This window comes from Fukomys damarensis, unplaced genomic scaffold (assembly GCF_012274545.1).
Source record: "Fukomys damarensis isolate Sample0158 unplaced genomic scaffold, DMR_v1.0_HiC HiC_scaffold_35, whole genome shotgun sequence".
NCBI classification, from domain to species: Eukaryota; Metazoa; Chordata; class Mammalia; order Rodentia; family Bathyergidae; genus Fukomys; species Fukomys damarensis.
Window position 1 is genome coordinate 5,300,823 of NW_022900947.1, and position 19,429 is coordinate 5,320,251.

The 19,429-nt window shown below is 47.9% G+C and overlaps 1 protein-coding gene across 1 annotated transcript in view; it reads right to left on the reverse strand.

Moving 5' to 3' along the window:
- Positions 1 to 14,609, reverse strand: part of Wdr1 (WD repeat domain 1) — a 47,142-nt gene extending 32,533 nt beyond the window's left edge. Inside the window, exons 1-2 of the mRNA XM_033758787.1 lie at positions 14,511 to 14,609; positions 786 to 927 (exon numbers count right to left, since the gene is read on the reverse strand). Coding sequence (XP_033614678.1) covers positions 786 to 927; positions 14,511 to 14,609 — 241 coding nt within the window. The remainder of the gene's footprint in view (positions 1 to 785; positions 928 to 14,510) is intronic.
- Positions 14,610 to 19,429: the final 4,820 nt, after the last annotated feature.

The following is a 19,429-nucleotide window of genomic DNA, read 5'->3' on the forward strand; positions in this document are numbered from 1 at the left end:
TCCCCCGCCCCTCCCCGGAAATGACGTTAGGCCGGGGCCCTTGAAAAGGAGGTGCGGGCCACTTGCAGCCTCGGGAAGCTCGGGGGAGCGGTGGGCTTTGCTATATAGCTGGGTCGTTTTTAAGGCTTATTGGAGGCATGGGGGGTGGGTATGGGTGGGACCGGAGAGGGTTTGTACGCCCCGGCGTTGCTAAAGGAGCGTCGTAGGCTGGCAGAAAACTTCTAACCTCAGGGTGGGTTTTTCAAACTCAGGGGGTACTTTTTCTCCCTGAAGCATAACTGGGAGTCATTTTTATGAAGCAGGAACTTCGGGCATGGTCCATGCTGGGCATGAGGTTGCTTGCTTTTTCTTTCAAAATTTCCTTTTTGAAAAAAACTAAAAAAACAAGAAGAGGAAAGGGAGAGGGTGCTTTAAAAAACGATTTTTCATAAACCGAAAAGGGGCGCTCGTGCTTTCAAAGTCGGGGACAATGGCTCGTGGAGGGGAAAGCGGGGGCCGAAAGGGTTGGTGCTTTGAACCTTGCCTTTAGTAGTAGCACGGGGGTGGGGTAAGGGTGAAAGTGAATGTAGAAGTAACACCTGTGGGAAGTTACAAAGTTCTGAAACCCAAGTGAAGAGTTCTGGAGAGGGCGTCTTGCTTTCAAAATCAAGTCTGCTAGGAAGTCTTGTTCTGCATTTCTATGTTCAAGGGCAGCACGTGCAACCTGGGGCCTTCTGAGGACCCACCTGGATAGTTGCACATTTCTGCTACTGGCCTTGGGGCCTACACCCCTTCCTCCTTCTCACCTTGGTTCTGGGAGCAGCTGGTTGAGGCTATGGATAAGGCCTCCTGGGCTGCAAGTTCTTGAAGTTTGAAATGCCGCGTTTGGCCCGAGGTGTGATACCTCGCTGGTTTTGGGAAGCTCTGTTGCAGGCAGATTCCCTGGACCTGAAGGAAGGCCCGGGGGACATGAGGGCAGGAACCTTCTCCCCAGGGGATATGAGGGCAGGAACCCTCTTCCCTAGGGCCCCTGACCTTTTCCCATGGAATTTATCTTCGCAGAAATCTGCCCAGGTAACTCAACCTTCATTGCCTGGGCATTGGTTTTTCAATGAGTGTCACCTGTTCTGGCCACTTTAAACGGCAGCCAGGTGTGCAAGCGTTCTGGCTGTGCTCCTTTCCTTCTGCTAAGACTGTAGAGTAGATCCTGAGCCTCACGAACAACTCCAATCCTTGACCAAGAGATGTGAGCGTGGTTTGGTGAACTGGAGGGATGTAGAGACGTTTGGTCTTAGAAAATGCTGAGATTCCTGAAGCCAAACAAGACACCTCTAAAGCGGCTTGTGCAGCTAGCTACCTTCTCTGAAAAAACTTTTGTCCCCTGAGTTGAGATTGCTAGAGCAAGGGTCACAGCACCGAACAGTACATTTGTGTAACTATGTAAAACTGAAAACTGTAAGGTACTCTAAACTCTTGCATGCTAGGAGCCATGTGTGTGCATTCTCGGAGCTGACAGTGAAAATGACTCTACAAAGCAAACAGCCAAAATTTCTAATCTTACGGCAGGATGCTGAACTTTCATCTCATTTTCACCTGATATGCTTCTGTGTGGAATCCCGGGACAGGGTGGGTGTGGGCAGCTGTTACCTGTAACAATCACTGCGCCTGGCGGCAGCGCGTAGCTCTTGGAAGAGGGACGACCCGGTGCGTGTTCTAGCCCCGCCCTGCGGGGAATCTCGTGTTCTCAGGGTAAGGGACGCACCCTCTCAGTGGGACTGGCTGGCCGACCTATTCCTTGGGTCACCCTAGTAGCCGCAGAAGCACTCTAGTAGACCCTGGGGTGTCGGAGAGCCCCGTCATTTGAGAGACTCAAAGCGCTGTAAACTAGCCTGACTGTTCGTGTATTCCCTGACCCCCAGCTTGGTCTCAAACCTACTCAGGCCAAAGCACAGTCCTGCGGAGATCAGCTGTACCCTCCCTTGGCCCCAGTGCAGGGCTGACCCTTCACACAGTGTGACCAGTGTCCTTATGTCTCCAGCCGCACAGACCAGAAGCCTCTCCCAGCCCTGCGCTGATCCCCATTCGGGCCCTCACCGAATCCATCACCCCGCAGGCCTGCCTTGCTGACGTTTGCGCGGTTCCATCTTGCTAGCACTGCCCTGCTCCAAGCTGCACCTCACCCGGGCCGTGTAACCTGTTGCTGACAGATTTTCCCGCACCTTCTCAGTCCCTCGTGGCAGCACAGGAGTAATTTCTCACCACCACCTCCCATCCGCGTCATCTTAATAAACCCACTCCACCTGGGCCTCTAAAGCCTGGGGGTGCCCACACCTGGCCCCTCAAACCCGCAGTCTCTGGGTGTTTCTGCCTGGCACCTGTCTGCCTAGCGTGTCCCACCTGTCGTTTCCCTTGGGACTTCTGCTGCCCGGTCCCTTCTGACTACCCCTCTATGATGTGCCTGTTACAGTTCATCGCTATGACTGCAGGACAGGGTCCCCCGCTCCCAGGAACGTGAGACACGGGGACCATGTTTGTTCCTGTCACAAGCCCAGGGCTCTCCAGACCGTTTGAAGGCCGCTGCTGACTGGCATTGTGAGAATGGGCAACGTGTGAGCGTCCCACAAGCTTGCGTTTGACTCCAAAAGTGTACATTTTTAACCAGGCATGTCGAAAGAAAATGCTGCTTTTCAGGAAAGTCTTCAGGCTGGCTTTTTGGCAAATTTAATTCCTTGAATTGGGTTCACCAGGCTCAGGTGTGCTAAAGAGGTCTGTCTGCTTCCCCTCGAAAGAGGGAGATGGGTTTCAGGTTTCCTTGGCTGGGGGCTTTGCTGGGTGATGAGAGCAAGAGCTGAGCGTGTGGGGGAGGGGCGAGAAGGCCAGTTCTGAATTTCCAAGGCCCTCCGCGGCGGCCTCCATGTGTCAAGGCCCAAAGGGCTTCTGGGGAAGGGCCCTGTAGCAGCTGCTGGAGAGAGGAACAGGGAGCAAGGTGGGTGCCACAGTGAGAAGCAGCTGAGAGGGCTTTGGCTCCCCTGTCTGCCTTTGAAACAGACCGGGGAGTGCTCCATGTGGCCCAGGTGGGATCCAGGGAGCGCTAGAAGTGTAGAATCACGCAGGGCAGAATTATGAGGCGCTCACAGCTCACCTGTGGTTCTGAAGCCGGCTCAGGCTGTCCCTCTGGAAGGGGACGCTGAGAGCTCGGCCCCCTACCGTTGTCCCTTAGTCCCTTCTACATAAACCTACACGGAAATGTTAATCTCTGGATTGGAAATTCATCCAGTGGGAACGAGTGAGTTCTCATACCCACCTCTGAGCGAGCTTGTTATGGATCCCTCCTCAGGGACTCTGTATTGTAAATACCTTGTTTGCAACTCAGCAGCCCGTCAGGGAGGTGGGTCTTGCAGTCAGGGATACTCAACACCTGTGACCAGTGCACAGGAGCTTTTCATTCCCTGTCAGAAGTTTCTGTCCCTCATCAGGTCCTCTATAGTAAATGAACTTGGAGCTCAATGCTAGAAAAGACCAAGACTTGTTAGAACAGGATTCAGGGAACAGGTCCTGTGTTCCTCACCTAGGTCCAAGGATGATCACTGAACGTGCTCTTGAGAGCTAACTGTCCCGAGCCGGATTGCCTTGGGCAACTCGGTCTGCGAATACAGGGGCCTGAACTGGCGACACGAGAGCAAAGAGGCACACACTTGATACACAAGGAGTTTACTTTAGTTCATCTCCGGATCTCTATCCTGCTCTCTGCGCCCAGAAGGGGTGGCAACATACATACCATAATGCAACCAATCGGCATACAGAGAACAGATTATTACCTTATAAGGATACATCAAACACCCACGGGAACATATGTGATCTACAGGAAAACTAAATCTAATACAAAATGGCTTCATAGGCTATCATAAAATGGCAGAGGGGTGGATCTATGGTTCTCCACACTAACCAGCCATAGCTGACCACTGTTGCTTGAAAGATTTGGGGACCTAAGCCTGTCTTACGCTGCTTCAGTCAAATCTCTGCACAGCTGTGGGTCTGGGCTGTTACTGTCCCCTGCACAGCAGCTTCCCGTGCTCTCCCACTGCTGCATGAGCCTCTGCACCTAAAGTGGTATCCTGCAGGAAGTGATGGGCGTCCTGCTGGCCCTGTCCTCTTCCTGTCTATGAAGTTGCCAGCACGCTGGGATGTTTGGTGCTCACAGTGAACTTCAGGAGTCTTCACTTCCATCAGGGCCTCGGGCTATGACTTGTCTGAGTCCTAAAGTCAGTAAGAGGGGTGCAGCCCTTAGCGTGGGCCCAGGCTGCCATCCCCAGCATGTGGGAGGGCTGAGGCTTTGGGACCATGCTTAGAAAATCTTAGCTCCTAAGTAGGTGTTGACAGAATAAATACACAAAGGTAGTCTGAGCCAAGTGTAAGCGCCTGTGCCTTACAAGTCACGACGGGTGACACGAGTTCATGTAAGGCTTACATGCGATGTTACAGCCACGAGGTACACGGGGTTATGAAGCAGGTGGACCATAGAGAGGCAAAGAAATCTGACTCAGATGCTGTCTTGTAACAAGGCACAAATACCTTACAGGATCCAGATGTTAACGTGTTCTTAGCTGTTCAGTAGAGCTCTTGTCTGCCAAGCTTAGTACACACTGAGTTTTACCCAATAGTCAGGCTTGTTCAGGTGCAGAGCTTGATAAATTGCTATTAAAAGGGGCTAAAGGTAGCCTGATGTTACTTTAACTTCTTGGTCTGCCATATTGTCTCCACAATATTCTAACTGGGTTAGTTAAGATGGGTAGAAAAGAAACGAGGAAATAACTAAACATTGTATGTTTAAGAACATTGAACTTCAGGAGCCTACCAAAGACATCCATGACACCATTCCTTTGGTTACATTTAAGCTCCTTGCTACCAGACCCATCACACCCTGAATTCCTTAGGAACATTGAAAACCCATAAATTGACTTAGTTAGGAGCAGGTGTCTGATCCTAAGATAAGCACAGAACACCAAGAATGTTTGAGATTGTGCCCATGCTGCACAGTGGGTGAGGACCCTCTTGGGAGGTGGGCTCCTTTTCCCCCAGGGTTTCCATCTCCACCAGAGACATGTTCCCTGTTCCAGGAAATATCTTATTTCTGAGCACCCCCACTGCACTTGAGAATGTCATAAAATCCCTGCTTGACACCCTGAATGTTTTGTGAGAAAGCAAACCTGAAAACTGATTTTTTTTTTTTTGAAGCTTGAGCTTAGGGTCCATATTTCAGCACTAGGAACCAACCTCCTCAGCCCCAATCTTGGTGACACAGGGAAGGTCAAATGGTATAGACACTCTTGAATATAAATGCAGCCTCTTGGGAGAACATCAGCTTAAACTTTTTTCCAGTAAAGAGAAGAAGCCAGTGGCTTTTTTCAGACAATTCAAGGATGGTGTCTTTACTTTCTTGGGACTGGAACAAAATATCTGACACACCCACAAGTTAAAGGAAAAATAAGGTTTCTGGTAGCTGTTTGTAGAGACTGCAGTCCATGTAGTTGGCTGGCTACAAGTCAGGGTGGCATTGGCAGAGGAGGAAGTAACAAGCCTGCCTTCCCCTCTCACTGCATTCAGGCTTACAAGGCTTATTGACTGGTGGCACCCACACCCGGGGTGGACCTTGTCTCCAGTAAATCTGTTCAGCCACACCCAGAACCACTCTAATCCAATTGAGGCACTAATTAGGCGGTTCTTGAAGCATCTAGAAATCCATCCAGTACCTGCCAGCACCTGCACCAGACTACGGCCTAGGTGTTGGTAGCTGCCCCTGTTGGTTTCAAGCCCTTTTCTGTTGGACTTCTCCCACATATGCTGTCTGAACACAGTGACAGTCCTGGCTCCTTTCCAAGGCGCAAGCACAGCAGGGAGATGTTTTTTCCTACTCTGCATGGGGGGCCCTAATAAGCTGTACCCCTGGGCTTTTTTTCATTCTTGGTGTCCTTGGGGAGGAGTGAGCCAGCTGCCTTGCTAGTTTAGCCCTTCGTAGACCTGGGCTCTGCCTTCTGAGAATAGTCTTAATCTTCCTGCAAGTTGGCCCTCTGTCCAGGTACCTGTTTCTCCAGTAGGGAATCCAGTGCCGTCCAAGCCTGCATGTGGCCAGAGACATGTATTAGTTCCAGCTGCTGTAACAATTTTTTGGCTTACACAGTGATGAGTTTTGGAGGCTGGAAGACTAAAATCCAAGGAGCAGGCAGAGTCCATTCCTTCTGAGGCCCATTCCAGGCTCTCCTCTCCTAGCTTCTGGTGTGGTGACACTTCTTGGTTGTCTTGACTTGTGACACAGGAAAAATATAACTTCCTACCTGTTCATGTCAGTTGTACTGAGCTCGTGGTCTCACAACATCTAGGAATGAAGTGTTGAGCCAATGGAGGAAGTTAAGTGTTATGGGAGATTAGGGGAAGTATAGATCCTAGATTTCTGGAGGAGGGGCCTCAAATGGGCAGCGAGTCCCTCTGTCAGTGGTAATTTACGCAGCAAAATGTCAACGTGGGGCATAGCGTGGGTCAAACTAATCAAGCTATATAAGGTGAGAAATACAGCTGCTCAGCTAATACGGTTCCAGTAGGGTTTAACAAGCTGTGCAGCAAGGGTGCATGGAGAGAACAGGGCATTTTGGGGGTGGATGGGTTCAGATGCTCTGGTCACTCACCTGGGCAGCCGATACCTAGCTGGACTTCTGGACTGGGTGGTTCTAATCACAATATAACTTTAAATTATTGCTTTTCCTTTAGGGGGAGGCTTGTGGGCCTGGCCCTCAGAATTGCCTTCAGCCACAATTCCACGTCTATTTTTTATTGATTTCCTTGAGGTGCCCAGTCCCTTTCTGTGTACTAATTTTATCTAACTTGGCTATAAATGACAGGATCATCATTCATCTCTGCCTTTGCTTTTTACCCGTTCCTCCCATGTTTGCAAATTTCCCTCTTAAAAGAACATCAGTTCTAATGGGTTAGGGCTCACTCTATTCCAGTTGACCTCAACTTAAGTAATTGTGTCTACAACAACTATATTTCCCATCAGCCACCTTGTGAGACTGGAAGCGAGCGCTTGAATGTGTGACTTGCTTGAGCCTGGCCTTGTCTTCCTAGTTTGAACCAGAGCCCTGGCCCCTGGCTTCTCTGAGCCCTCATGGAGGGAAGATTACAAAGACCACCGAGTTGTACAGAAATCCTTCTGTGGGTGGTGGGTGTTGTGGGCACCATGACTTTGCCCACCTCTTCCCGGGGCACCTGCCCTTGGGAACATCTCAGACCGGGGCACAAAGGCATCGATGGGCAAGGGAGTGGCACTACATGTGCCTGGCTGAAGGTCACTAAAGTGCCTGCAAAGCAGCTGCTCTGCCTCTATCCTAGCGCCTGGCTCCAAAGTTGACAAGCATTTAATGTCCAGACTGGGCAAGTTAAAATGGCACACCTAAACTTCTCATTTAGTGGATTAAAGTTAAAAGGCAGCCTCTAAAACAGTCACCAGGGCACTTTGTTTTATTTGGAGGTGTCTTGGACTGAGGGACTCTACCTGCCTGAAACTTCCCAGTGTGTGACATCAAAGACTGTTCTCGCTTGGGTCTAGGTCCTGGGTGAGGAGCAAGCCACTTAAGCCCTGGCTGGATGGGCTCCAGTGACCACCGGTGGCATGTTGGGACTGGGTAGGAAAGGCTTCTGTACACTGACGACCGAGTTCTGTGCTTTAAAGTCTGTTTTCACAATAGATTGAAAAGGAGATTCCAGGTTGAGGTTTGGAGGTGGCCGAGTGCAGACTCAGATGAATCACAGCACCACCGTCTCGTACCTCTGGGGAACCCTTGGTTTTCAAGAAGGCTTTCGGTATCGGTTACATCCATCTCATTGAAACACACTAAGTGCCTTTCAGTGCAAATATATTCTGGGAAGTTGGAGCCATAGGTGTGCTTTGGACTGAGGGAGATTTGGATTTGGGCATAGTGAAGGGGGACCCTTAAAGGCTGGCCCCTGAATGTTAAATTGGCCAAGGTTGGGCACACTGGCCTTTGCACGTCAGCCATGTACCTGTGTCTGCCTGGCACATTGGGTTACTAAATAAATGAGTTTTAATCTCAGATGTTTCCAGGAAGTAGCTTGGCGGAGGTAGAATCCAAGTGTTCATAGCCATGATTGTGTAACATCAAAAACTTGGAAACCAGAAATATTCATCACAGGAAGAGATGACATCACCAGCCATGCTCGGCTTGCTGAAAGGTCAGACACAATGAAGAAAGTTCTGGATCATGGTGCTAGGTGAGCTTTGTACTCCCTTCGGAAAAGGTTTCATGCAGTATGAGCAAAACCTAGGCCTGGTCAGACCTGAGCCAGTGGAAGTGTGCTCCTGGGAGGAGCTGGAGCATCCTGTGAGCCGGGCCCATGGGACACAGCTGGGTGTGCTGTGGGTGTCCCCTGCTCTGTGGGGACTGCGGAGCTGTGTAGATGCCAGCCTGTGAATTTGTGCTGATTGGGAGGTGGAGGAGGATTAAAGACAAGACTGGAAGATTAAATTGAAAGAGGGGAGCGGGAGACCCCCCCTGCCTTTGGTGGTTGAAGAGCAGTGCTGTTAGGCTTGCACAGTGCAGCAAGCAAACACATGACCCGGGTTTGGGGGAGAGTTCACCACGTTCTCACTTGTAGACTGCACCCAGATGTGTGTTTTCCTTAGTCCGACTTCAGCTGCAGTTTGACTTTCTCCCCTGGCACATAGCCAAGGGAGAGTGGCTTGGTATTTCCTCCCTGTGTCCCAAACAGGTCAGCCCAGGCCTTGGTCCTAACACCTAGTTTCCCAGAGTCAAGACCTGGTGAACATAAAACCAGAGTCTGCCTGAAGAGTCCCCTTAGATTGGAAATGGGCTGGGGAATGGCTGAGGCCTTTTGTGGAGGGCCCAGTCCCCGAAATCTTAAGGTTAATCTTTCCTTATGGTGCCAGGAAGAGGTTTTAGGACTTAAGGCACGTGCAACAGAGGTCTGATTTGTTGTCACTACGGTCGTTATAGTGGGGTGGGTGCAGTGAGGCCGGAGCATACAGGTGTGACTGGTCAACATGAGCTGGACAGCAGCAAAACTGGTGGTAAGGGTGACAGCATTGTATACACTGGTGGAGGGAGCAGAGGAGCCTCCAGGGATGACGGACTTGAGTTAGACAACTGAGTGAGTGATCCTAAGTCACTTAGAAGCTGGTTCACGAGACTCGAGGGATCTGACTGCCAATTTCATATGCACCGCTATGAACTGACTGTTTTGTTACCAGCGGTAGTGACCTCTGCTCTCTTGGGCCCTGCCACATGGAGTTGGACAGCTAGCGCAGCTGGGTGTTTTGTGGGTAGTAGACTATTTTTTTTCTAAAAGATGTATTGAATGTGTAGTCAGTCTTCATCTAAAAGATATAAGTGGACAGTTACTTCTGTGGAGGAAACTGGCACAGCCCACGCCCGTGATGCTACCAATAGGTTCACTGCATTTCAAGTTTCTCTAGTCTACAGAGGAGTCACAACATTGGGCACACGTAGATTCATGGTCATAATGGTATAGGAGAAATAACTCCTGACCTGTTAGATATCAGATGTGTACCAAGTTCTCGGTCTTGCAACATTGAGGAATAATGTCAGGAGCCAAAGGGGGAAGATGGTTTCACTGGACACAGGAATAGCTTCTAGGTGGCCGCTGGGGCCCTTTGTTGAGGCATAATTTATACAGCAAAATCACAGTGGCGGGTACAAGGTGGGTTAGATTATAGGAATTATGAGCACATAATCTCAGTATGTGACAGTATCATTAGGTCGTCTACTCTGGGGCGGGCTGCATCCCAGTAGGTAGAGGAACCAGTTCTGCTCTAGCCGTCTAAATGTGGGCCTGATACTCGCTCCCAGAGCTGTGTTGTACCGTGTGTCCGCACTGCCCCCAACTGTGGTCAGTGTGATGTAGAAAGCACAGCTGTTCTCCTGACTGCTCTGTTCTACCCCTGGCTGCAACAATTCCTGAATCTCCCTGACTCCTCACTATACTGCATCTGGTAAGGTAGCAAATGGACCAGTTTCCTCTGTGGGGTTGGCTCGTTAATGACAATGAGCTAAGTTAATGCTTTAAAGGGAATTTAGCCAAATTAATAGTAATGGGTGGAATATAAGAAGAAATTCAAGCCACCAGTCAACTCCAACCTTAAGAGAACAGTATCTTACATATTGCTGTTCTCAAGGCAAATCAAAGTCGCTGAGCAAAATTGCTTTGACATGTTAGCAAGTGGCCTATTTGGTCTTCAGTTAGTTGTAGAAGTTTTAGCTCCTTTAGAAATGAGCAGTGCACCTGAAGTTTTAACCTAATCCATTGTCGTGGAGGAGGCCTAGGTCCGTACTGCATCGGGTATGATAAATGGGAGGTAATTTGAGCGTGTTGATGCAATGGGGCGCAGAACTGGTACAGCTTTCTCATTTGACACTGACGTTCAAATCTAATTTGTAGATGACCGTTACAAGATTTGAGATAATTGGGTGACTTGAAATGCATCTTTGGGTACGGAGCAGAAATTAACATAGATTGCACATCTCACGTTCTTACTACGTTTCGGATACTGTGCTGAGGGCCCAGCATGTGTCCGTGAAGGCCAGGGCAGACCAAGGCTCCAGTTCATGCTGCTGACTCTCATTCAGCTATTGCAGAACCCCAGGGCCAAGTGCTTGACCTGATGATTTCTGGCAAGGATTTTATCACATGACGGAAGTTGCTTACTCGGGGATTTATAAGCAACTGAGGAATCTGGGTGAGTCTGGGAGGGCAGAATGCAGAAGGTGAGAGAAGCAAGGTTGAGGGGGCAGGTGTTTAGGTATTAGAGACTGCAAAGGTAGAGAAGAAAACACTGTAGCATTTTTGAAGTCTTGGAAAGCTTCAGCAGACAAGACCCCCTGATAGGGAAAGCTTAGAGCATTGATGGGTGAGCCTTTTAGAGACTGAATGCCCAAATGGCAACCCCAAACCCACTTATCACAGGTGCAATTTAACGTGAATACTGAGGTTTTAGTTTAGAAAATATCTTTTGTCTTGAAAAACAGCTCTCCATGCTTACAAATAGCTTTTTGTTGAATGGTAAGTTTGGATTTGGCCTGCTTTTGTGCAGTTAATGTGATCTTTGCTGCTGTGTGCATGCTAATTTGTCAAACTTTGGCTCAAACTTCGACTAACTTAATTTGAGAGCAGCACACAGTTTATCTGTTTCTTGTCAGGTTTATATAATTCGCATCTGAAAAACTGCTGCTTGCAAGCATAAGATGATCCAAACAAAGTAAGAAAAGCAATCTCGAGTGCTTTCATTGACTTAAAATTATTTGTCTGAGAACTCCACAACTGTGCTGTCCTGTCCTCCCTTTACTCCTTAAAGAGTTGCATTCAGGTCTTAGAATTTTTCCAGCGAAAGCATCGTTGACATTTCACTAGCTCCACTTCCACATTTCCAGAATCTAACTTGAAAGATCAAGTTCTTCAAATGTGCCTTTTTCTGGAGAAGAAAGCACAGGGTTGTCTCCATCTTAGGGAACTGTACAGATCTTTACTAAAATTTTCCTTTGCGGCTGCTGCAATGCTAGATTTCCTGATGGCTTAAGGGTTGTCTGCAAATGTCAATTTTCTAAATGTGATGCACCTTTGTATTCTACATTGGGGTGCTGTGCTTCAAAAACAGCACCTCTGCAAGTAAAGAAAATCCCCTTGCCATTTCCTTTGTTAATGTCTGGTTCTTCGGTTACATCTTCCTCTTGGCTGTCTTTTCCCTGGGATTCTAATTCCATCAGGCCCTCGTTAGTGAGCTGCTCGTGTTGCACAGCAAGGAGTTTGAACTCTGCCTTCTAGCTAAGTTGAAGACCGCTTTGGATTCCTGACCCATCTTCTCAGATCCATGAACTTCATGAACACGCTGTGGCAAAGGTTCTTCCAAACACCGTTCATGGTGCCAGATGAGCAGAAAATGTTTTTAGTGGCTTTGTAGATGGATGTTTGCCATCTACGAATGTTCATGGTGCAAGGTCCCTTCAGAGCTGAGAGTTTGCAACTTTGAACGTTTGCAAACTGGCGACATCAGTCAGTTTTCAGTTTTGCTTCTCTTTTGCTGTAGTCACTTTTTTGGTGATCAAAACTTGGTGTCTTCAAAAACAAAATTAATGAAGCACCCAATACAAATCTATCCCTAGGCCAAAAGTAACCATCCCTAGTTTTAGAGACTGCTGCTTTGAGGCTCCTGCTGTCCTGATGTCTTTAGGGACTGGGAAAGAACTTGATGAATGCTTGTTCTTTCAGGGATATCCTGCTGAGAGCTTCACTGTGTGGAGCACACAGACAAGGAAAGTGGGAATGGGGGCACCATTGGCAAACGGCCTGCACAGGAAAATCCTGTGAATTGAGTCCAAGTGAGTCATGTGTTCTGTTGTGGCAACAGCCAAGCTCAAATCGGTGGGTCTGGGGACTTCACTTAATTAGGAACAAAGTGGTCCACTTTTCATGTTGACCATTTTTAACTACTTAGGTTGAAATGGATGGTGGTTGAGTGCTGGGTAGTTTGATCTCAACCATTAAAATGTTCAGCTTGGAGATTAGGAAATGAGGCAGGCTGAAATCCAGATGAGTTTGGGCTGGGTACAAGGGTTCATGGAGTCACTAAATATCTCTATCTTTTATTCCAAGTGGAAAGGGTAATGGAGCTACTTTTAGAACCAGAAATCAAGATTATCCTCAAAATTCTGAATTTGAATCCTTGTTTCAGGAAGTCTTGTTGCTAGATGATTCACGCTTCTCATAGTATCAAGACATTTTGGCTGCTCTGCTGTTAGAGAAGACAATTGAGATACCAGTATATTTGCCAAATCTTGCAGTCACTGTCCACATTTAGAAAGCCTGTGTATGTATCCAGTGTTTTAAAGCTGGTATCTGTTGGCATGACCATGTTTCCTTTTGCTGATTTTAGCTGACTGATGGATTTCTGAAGAGTTTCCTTGGAAACTTAGTGACAGTATCAAGGATGGTGCATCAGTCAGTGTTTACTAGAGAGAAAAACATAAGATGTACAAATAAGCATGTACAGATTGTCCTTCGATGACCTCCCCCAGAATGAGGTGTGGAAGAGTACAAAGTTTGTGCACTGGGGCTCTGAAGGATCCCACGGAAGGCCTGGAGGTCTATGTAGGGTCTTGTGCAAGTCCATATCAAAAGGCTGAAGAGTGCACTGAAAGCCAGGAGGTGATATCTAAGGTGAAAACTGAAGAGTGGAGGAGGTCCTCTAAAGGACATAGAAGTATTTCCTTTATTTCCCTTTTATACCATTCTCTCAATCCTTCATAGGGTGGGTCTTCCACACCCAGAACTATGCTGAAACAATTTAGTTGGGTGTTACTTGCACACACCATCTAAGAAGGTTGTGTCAGTGTATGAAGCTCTTGGAAAAGCTTCCTGTTTCTCATGGGAATCTATGCAGGAATTCTGGGGTGAAAGGACAGGAACCACCCAGCTCACTTTTATAGGAGAAATATCCCTGCCTTGACCTTTGACTTTCTCATCTATAACCCACTTTTCCTTCAGCAGGAAATAGAAGCTTCTCTGGTCAGTGACTTCACATTTTTTGTATTCCCTGGCATTGTTCTGTGCCGTCTGTGTGGTGTGGTAGACCTCAAGCAAGATTATGTGGGGCTGTTCCCCCTCAGAGAAGCTCATCTGATGCACTCCCCATACTGTGGGTCAGGGTGGAGGATGGCGGCCTCATTCTTTTTCCTCCTGAGATCATCTTAGTGTAGAGCTAGAGAACTGAGCATAGGCTCCATAGCAAAATAGAGCTCCCTACTTGGATGCAGGATGCAATCCTCTAAGGATCTATTCTATGTAGAGGTGCAGGGGCAGTGATTTGGTTAGTTGCTGGCATTCTGAATGTTTCTGGGCGGTGGTGGATAAGGGCTGATTAAGAGGAAATGGGCATGTTGGGTGCAATAGGCTGTGTCCCACGTGGCTGTGTGGACTCCTCCAACGGCTGGAGATCAAACATGGCTTTGCTGGAGCCCTTGGTTGCATGGACCTCAGCTGGCTTTTAAACCCACAAAATGAGTCTTACTTGGGAACCAAGGCAGAAGAGTTCTCTGCATCCTCTGTCTGGCAGATCTTGGAGTTTGGACTACGAGCTGCTCTTCTGTAGTCTGAGGAGGTTTAGTGGGGGCAGGCAGGGAAGTCAGAACACAGTTCCTGAAGCAGGTGGCCTACAGAAGACTCATCAGTCTCATGTGACAAATTGGGTATCAATTTCTGTGGCTGGGGAAATGCTGGGGGAGAGAATCCGCATACAAGGCCGTGGGACGATGTCTGTGGTCAGCAGCTCTGAGGGGCTGTGGTGATGTCTGCAGAGCCCATGGGGGTTGATCCTAGTGATGTGCATTCAGTGGCTTTTGAGGATACTTCACCTGAAGAAGTTGCTCTGAGATGCAGTGCTGCTAACTCCAGGAAGTGACGTAAACCGATCGGGAGCCCACAGCCCTCACCGTTGCGTCTCGGCCTCCTGGCCCTGAGATGTCGGGGCGTGTTGTGCAGTCGGGAAGTGGTTTTCCATGCTGCCCAGAGCCTTGTCGGGCATCCTCCATCTCTATTTGTATTCCATAAATGCTGTGCTCTTTTGGACCCCATCATGGTGGCTCCTGGTCAGCTCTTTGGATCGGTACCTGCTGGGGCAAAGCCTGTGGCACTCAGAAGAGGGCTTCGCTGGACCCTTGTGGGTGCAAATTGTGTGGGCGATGCCTGAGATTGAGGAGTGGCGTCCTGGCGGGGCAGCAGTGGAGCAGACCAGGTGTGATCTCTGGGCCAAGATCCTGTGGATGCTGTGCCTGAACTTCATTGGCTCCTTGTTCCACAGGAGAAGCGGGGAGAACTCCGTTGAACATCTTCAGTGTGAGCGAGGGTCTTAGCCTAAAATACACCCTAGAGGATGTGAATTGGAGAGAGAAAGGCACAGAGGAGGGATGGGGGAGTCAAACTCCTAACTGCCTTGAAGGTCGATTCCTTCAGACTCCACCCCGTGTGGAGAGCTTTTCTGTCACTGTGGAAAAGACCTGCCTGGTGTATTCTCAGATATCCGAGCTCATGTCAGTGGGAAATCTTCTCTCCCAGGTGTGGTGAGCATGTGACAGGCCTCCCCTCTGCCATGTGCTGGAGCTCACTGTGAGGGCAACATAGGCCTGTGATCCACCATGGGACGCCATCCACACCCCAGTCCTCAGCCTGGACTTTACTGAATGAATTCTGCTGGGGTTTGGCATTTGTCTCTGGCTCTGAGCCTGTCCATCAGACTTAGGTTGCTATGTGGGTTGCAAGATCCCCAGGAAGATAGTGCTGCTTGTCTCTGTGAATGTGACTGGCAGGGATGCAGTCTTTTCCCTCAACTCTTTGGCCCCAGGCCTTTTAGATGAGCTAACACTGAGCCCATGCCAAGTAACAGTTTGCTTGGTGTACAGAGGAAATGGAGAAGCAAGGCAGGGGTACAATAACAAGCTGGTTGGAAGATAGATTCTAAAGGGCCATCTTGCAGGGAGGCCAATTTAGGGACATTTTATGAAGCAGATGGATGATTAGATGTTTACCTTCTCAAAGGTGTGTGGCTAAGTGACCCATCTGATCCTAACTGCTCGGTCAAGAGTTATTGCTCAGTTCTTCAAATCCTGAGCACCAAGGTGATTTTCCCAATCTATTGTCTGGGTAGTTTGCCTACATGCAGATCTTGACACTTACGCAGTGGACAGGCAGTGTGGTAGCTGTCCCAGCCCCTCTTACTGATCAGATAACAGTAACCAAAGGAGATAAGTGTCACCTTGGTATTTGGAAGAATGAGGGTCAAGTGAGTAAACGGGGAGTTGGGCATGAGATCTGGTCTGTGCTTAAGTTTGATTCTAGGACTGGACCTGTTAGAATCATAGCTGAAGAGGGAAGAGGGACTCTGCCAATGGGTGAGGGTAGGCAGCCCAGGACTGGGGGTTAAGTGTCAGACTGCTTTGGGGGCAGCGTGTTCTGCCATGAGAGGTCAATGGGGCCTTCCTTGCTCTGATTTCCCCTGAAGCTCCTGCTCTGCAGCTCTTTCCTGGGCCTTTGCCGAGGAGATGGGGTCTCCTGAGCACCTTAGTGCTAACTGGATCAGTGCCCTCTGGAGGAGTGGACAGAGGCCTGGAGGGCAGATGCACTCTCAGCTTTGCTTTTCATTGTCTTGCTTGCCTGTTGGTGTCTTCATCCCAAATATGACATGTTGTGGTCTATACGGAGGTGACTGGGGCAAGAGGAACAGCAAGAAGTTATACAAATGGGTTGGGGTCTGGAGCCTCCGGCTTGATAGGCTTGAATGGCATTCAATCTAATTAAATGAGATGTTACACAAGCTTAGTAAGAACAACTGAAGTAAAAACACCAACAGAGCAAATGACTTTAAAAGGAAGGAAAATAGTGTACCTCTCACGTAGCCCTGTGTCAGAATGTCCACCTTTTCTCCAAATCGAATACTCCCTTGCTCAGTTGCTTTTTGGAGTCATTGTGCTTTCTGAAGAAAGGCCCTAGTCAGTGGGAGAGGAGCCCTAGATGTGTGAAGAGGGATCTGAGGATGAGTAGGGTGGGCAGGGAAGTGGTCAGCTCTGCAGCGGACACAGCTTAGATAGGGTCCAAGATGACCATGGAGAGATGAAAAATTAGCAGGGACCTAGTTCCAGAAAGTTTGGCCACCAGGGTGCGGTAGAAGGGTCCTGGCAGCTTCTCCCAGGGGGATCTTTGTAGAAATCCTTGGTGCACCCCTCAACCCTCAGTGCACGCTCCAGATTCTAGGAGGATGGGTCCAGATGTTCTGGTCCCGCAGCTGTGTCTGTTGCGGTGCTATTGCAGTATAATCTCGTTACTGAATCTCCATCCTGAGGCCTCACCTGCAGCCACAACTCTGATGTCACAATTTTCCTTCCGATTGTGTGTGATCTTCCATCTAAGCTGGAGGCTTATGACTCTATTTCAGCTTCTGAGGTGTCAGTATCATTAGGTCATCTACTCTGGGATGGGCTGCATTTCAGTAGGTAGATGAACCAGTTCTGCTTTAGCCGTCTACATGTGGGCATGACACTCCCAGAGCTGTATTGTACCGTGTGTCCGCACTGCCCCCAACTGTGGTCAGTGTGATGTAGAAAGCACAGCTGTTCTCCTGACTGCTCTGTTCTACCCCTGGCTGCAACAATTCCTGAATCTCCCTGACTCCTCACTATACTGCATCTGGTAAGGTAGCAAATGGACCAATTTCTTCTGTGGGGTTGGCTCGTTAATGACAATGAGCTAAGTTAATGCTTTAAAGGGAATTTAGCCAAATTAATAGTAATGGGTAGAACATAAGAAATTCAAGCCACCAGTCAACTCCAACCTTAAGAGAACAGTATCTTACATATTGCTGTTCTCAAGGCAAATCAAAGTCGCTGAGCAAAATTGCTTTGACATGTTAGCAAGTGGCCTATTTGGTCTTCAGTTAGTTGTAGAAGTTTTAGCTCCTCTAGAAATGAGCAGTGCACCTGAAGTTTTAACCTAATCCATTGTCGTGGAGGAGGCCTAGGTCCATACTGCATTGGGTATGATAAATGGGAGGTAATTTGAGCGTGTTGATGCAATGGGGTGCAGAACTGGTACAGCTTATTTGACACGTTCAAATCTAATTTGTAGATGACCGTTACAAGATTTATGATAATTGGGTGATTCGAAATGCATCTTAGGGTACGGAGGAGAAATTAACATAGATTGCACATCTCGTGTTCTTATTACGTTTCGGATACTGTGCTGAGGGCCCAGCATGTGTCTGTGAAGGCCAGGGCAGACCAAGGCTCCAGTTCATGCTGCTGACTCTCGTTCAGCCATTGCAGAACCCCAGGGCCAAGTGCTTGACCTGATGATTTCTGGCAAGGATTTTATCACATGACGGAAGTTGCTTACTTGGGGGTTTATAAGCAACTGAGGAATCTGGGTGAGTCTGGGAGGGCAGAATGCAGAAGGTGAGAGAAGCAAGGTTGAGGGGGCAGGTGTTTAGGTATTAGAGACTGCAAGGGTAGAGAAGAAAACACTGTAGCATTTTTGAAGTCTTAGCTTCAGCAGACAAGACCCCCTGATAGGGAAAGCTTAGAGCGTTGATGGGTGAGCCTTTTAGAGACTGAATGCCCAAATGGCAACCCCAAACCCACTTATCACAGGTGCAATTTAACGTGAATACTGAGGTTTTAGTTTAGAAAATATCTTTTGTCTTGAAAGAAACAGCTCTCCATGCTTACAAATAGCTTTTTGTTGAATGGTAAGTTTGTATTTGGTGTGCTTTTGTGCAGTTAATGTGATCTTTGCTGTTGTGTGCATGCTGATAATTTGACTAACTTAATTTGAGAACAGCATACACAACACTGAGTCATCTGTTTGTCAGATCTGAAAAACTACTGCTTGCAAGCATAAAATGATCCAAAGTAAGAAAAGCAATCTCAAGTGCTTTCATTGACTTAAAATTATTTGGCAGAGAACTCCACAACTGTGTGCTGTCCTGTCCTCCCTTCACTCCTTAAGAGTTGCATTCAGGTCTCAGAATTTTTCCAGCAAGAGCATCGTTGAAATTTCACTAGCTCCATTTCCACTAACAGGTAGGGGAAGCAGGAAAGATGAAGTTCAAGTGTGCCTGTTCTGGAGAAGAAAGCACAGGGTTGTCTCCATCTTGTGGAACTGTACAGATTGTTACTAAAATTTTCCTTTGCAGCTGTTAACAATGCTACAAAATCTGTTGTAGGTTTCCTGATGGCTTTAAGGATTGTCTGCAAATGGTGTCAAATTTTCTAAATGCATTTTTAGATTTCAAAAATATTTCAGCTACCCACTTTCAAGGCCTTTCAAAAACTTGGAGAAGTGAGGTTCTCCATTTGCCAAGCACAGAATTCTGTTTTTAACAGTTCTGCTACATGGAATTTTGGAGATGCATTGTATAATTTTATACTTTTTTTTGAGAAATCATGAAAAAGGGAATTACTTCCAGATCACATGGTCATTTGGTAAAATCTCCGTCAGAGAGGGGTTTACCATGTTATACCATGCAGTGAAATAAAGCTAGCAGCTGTCAAATGATTTAGAAAGCTAGTTGCAGAAACTAAGATACTGGAGGGCTGGGGAATGTAGCTCAGTGGTGCCATCACCTGCCTTGCAATCTCAAAGGTACTGAATTTTTGATCCTTGGTACCTCCCCCTCCATATATATATTTTATATATATATATTATATATATCTCCATATATACTGGGAATATTTCCACACTTTCCCTTCAAGAAACCTTCAGTTTCAAAAGTTTGGCAACATTTTGCACAATTCTGTTCTGGGAGAACATAAATTAGCTTCCTTTATAATTCCTGAAAAATCTCAAAACACCTTGAACACAA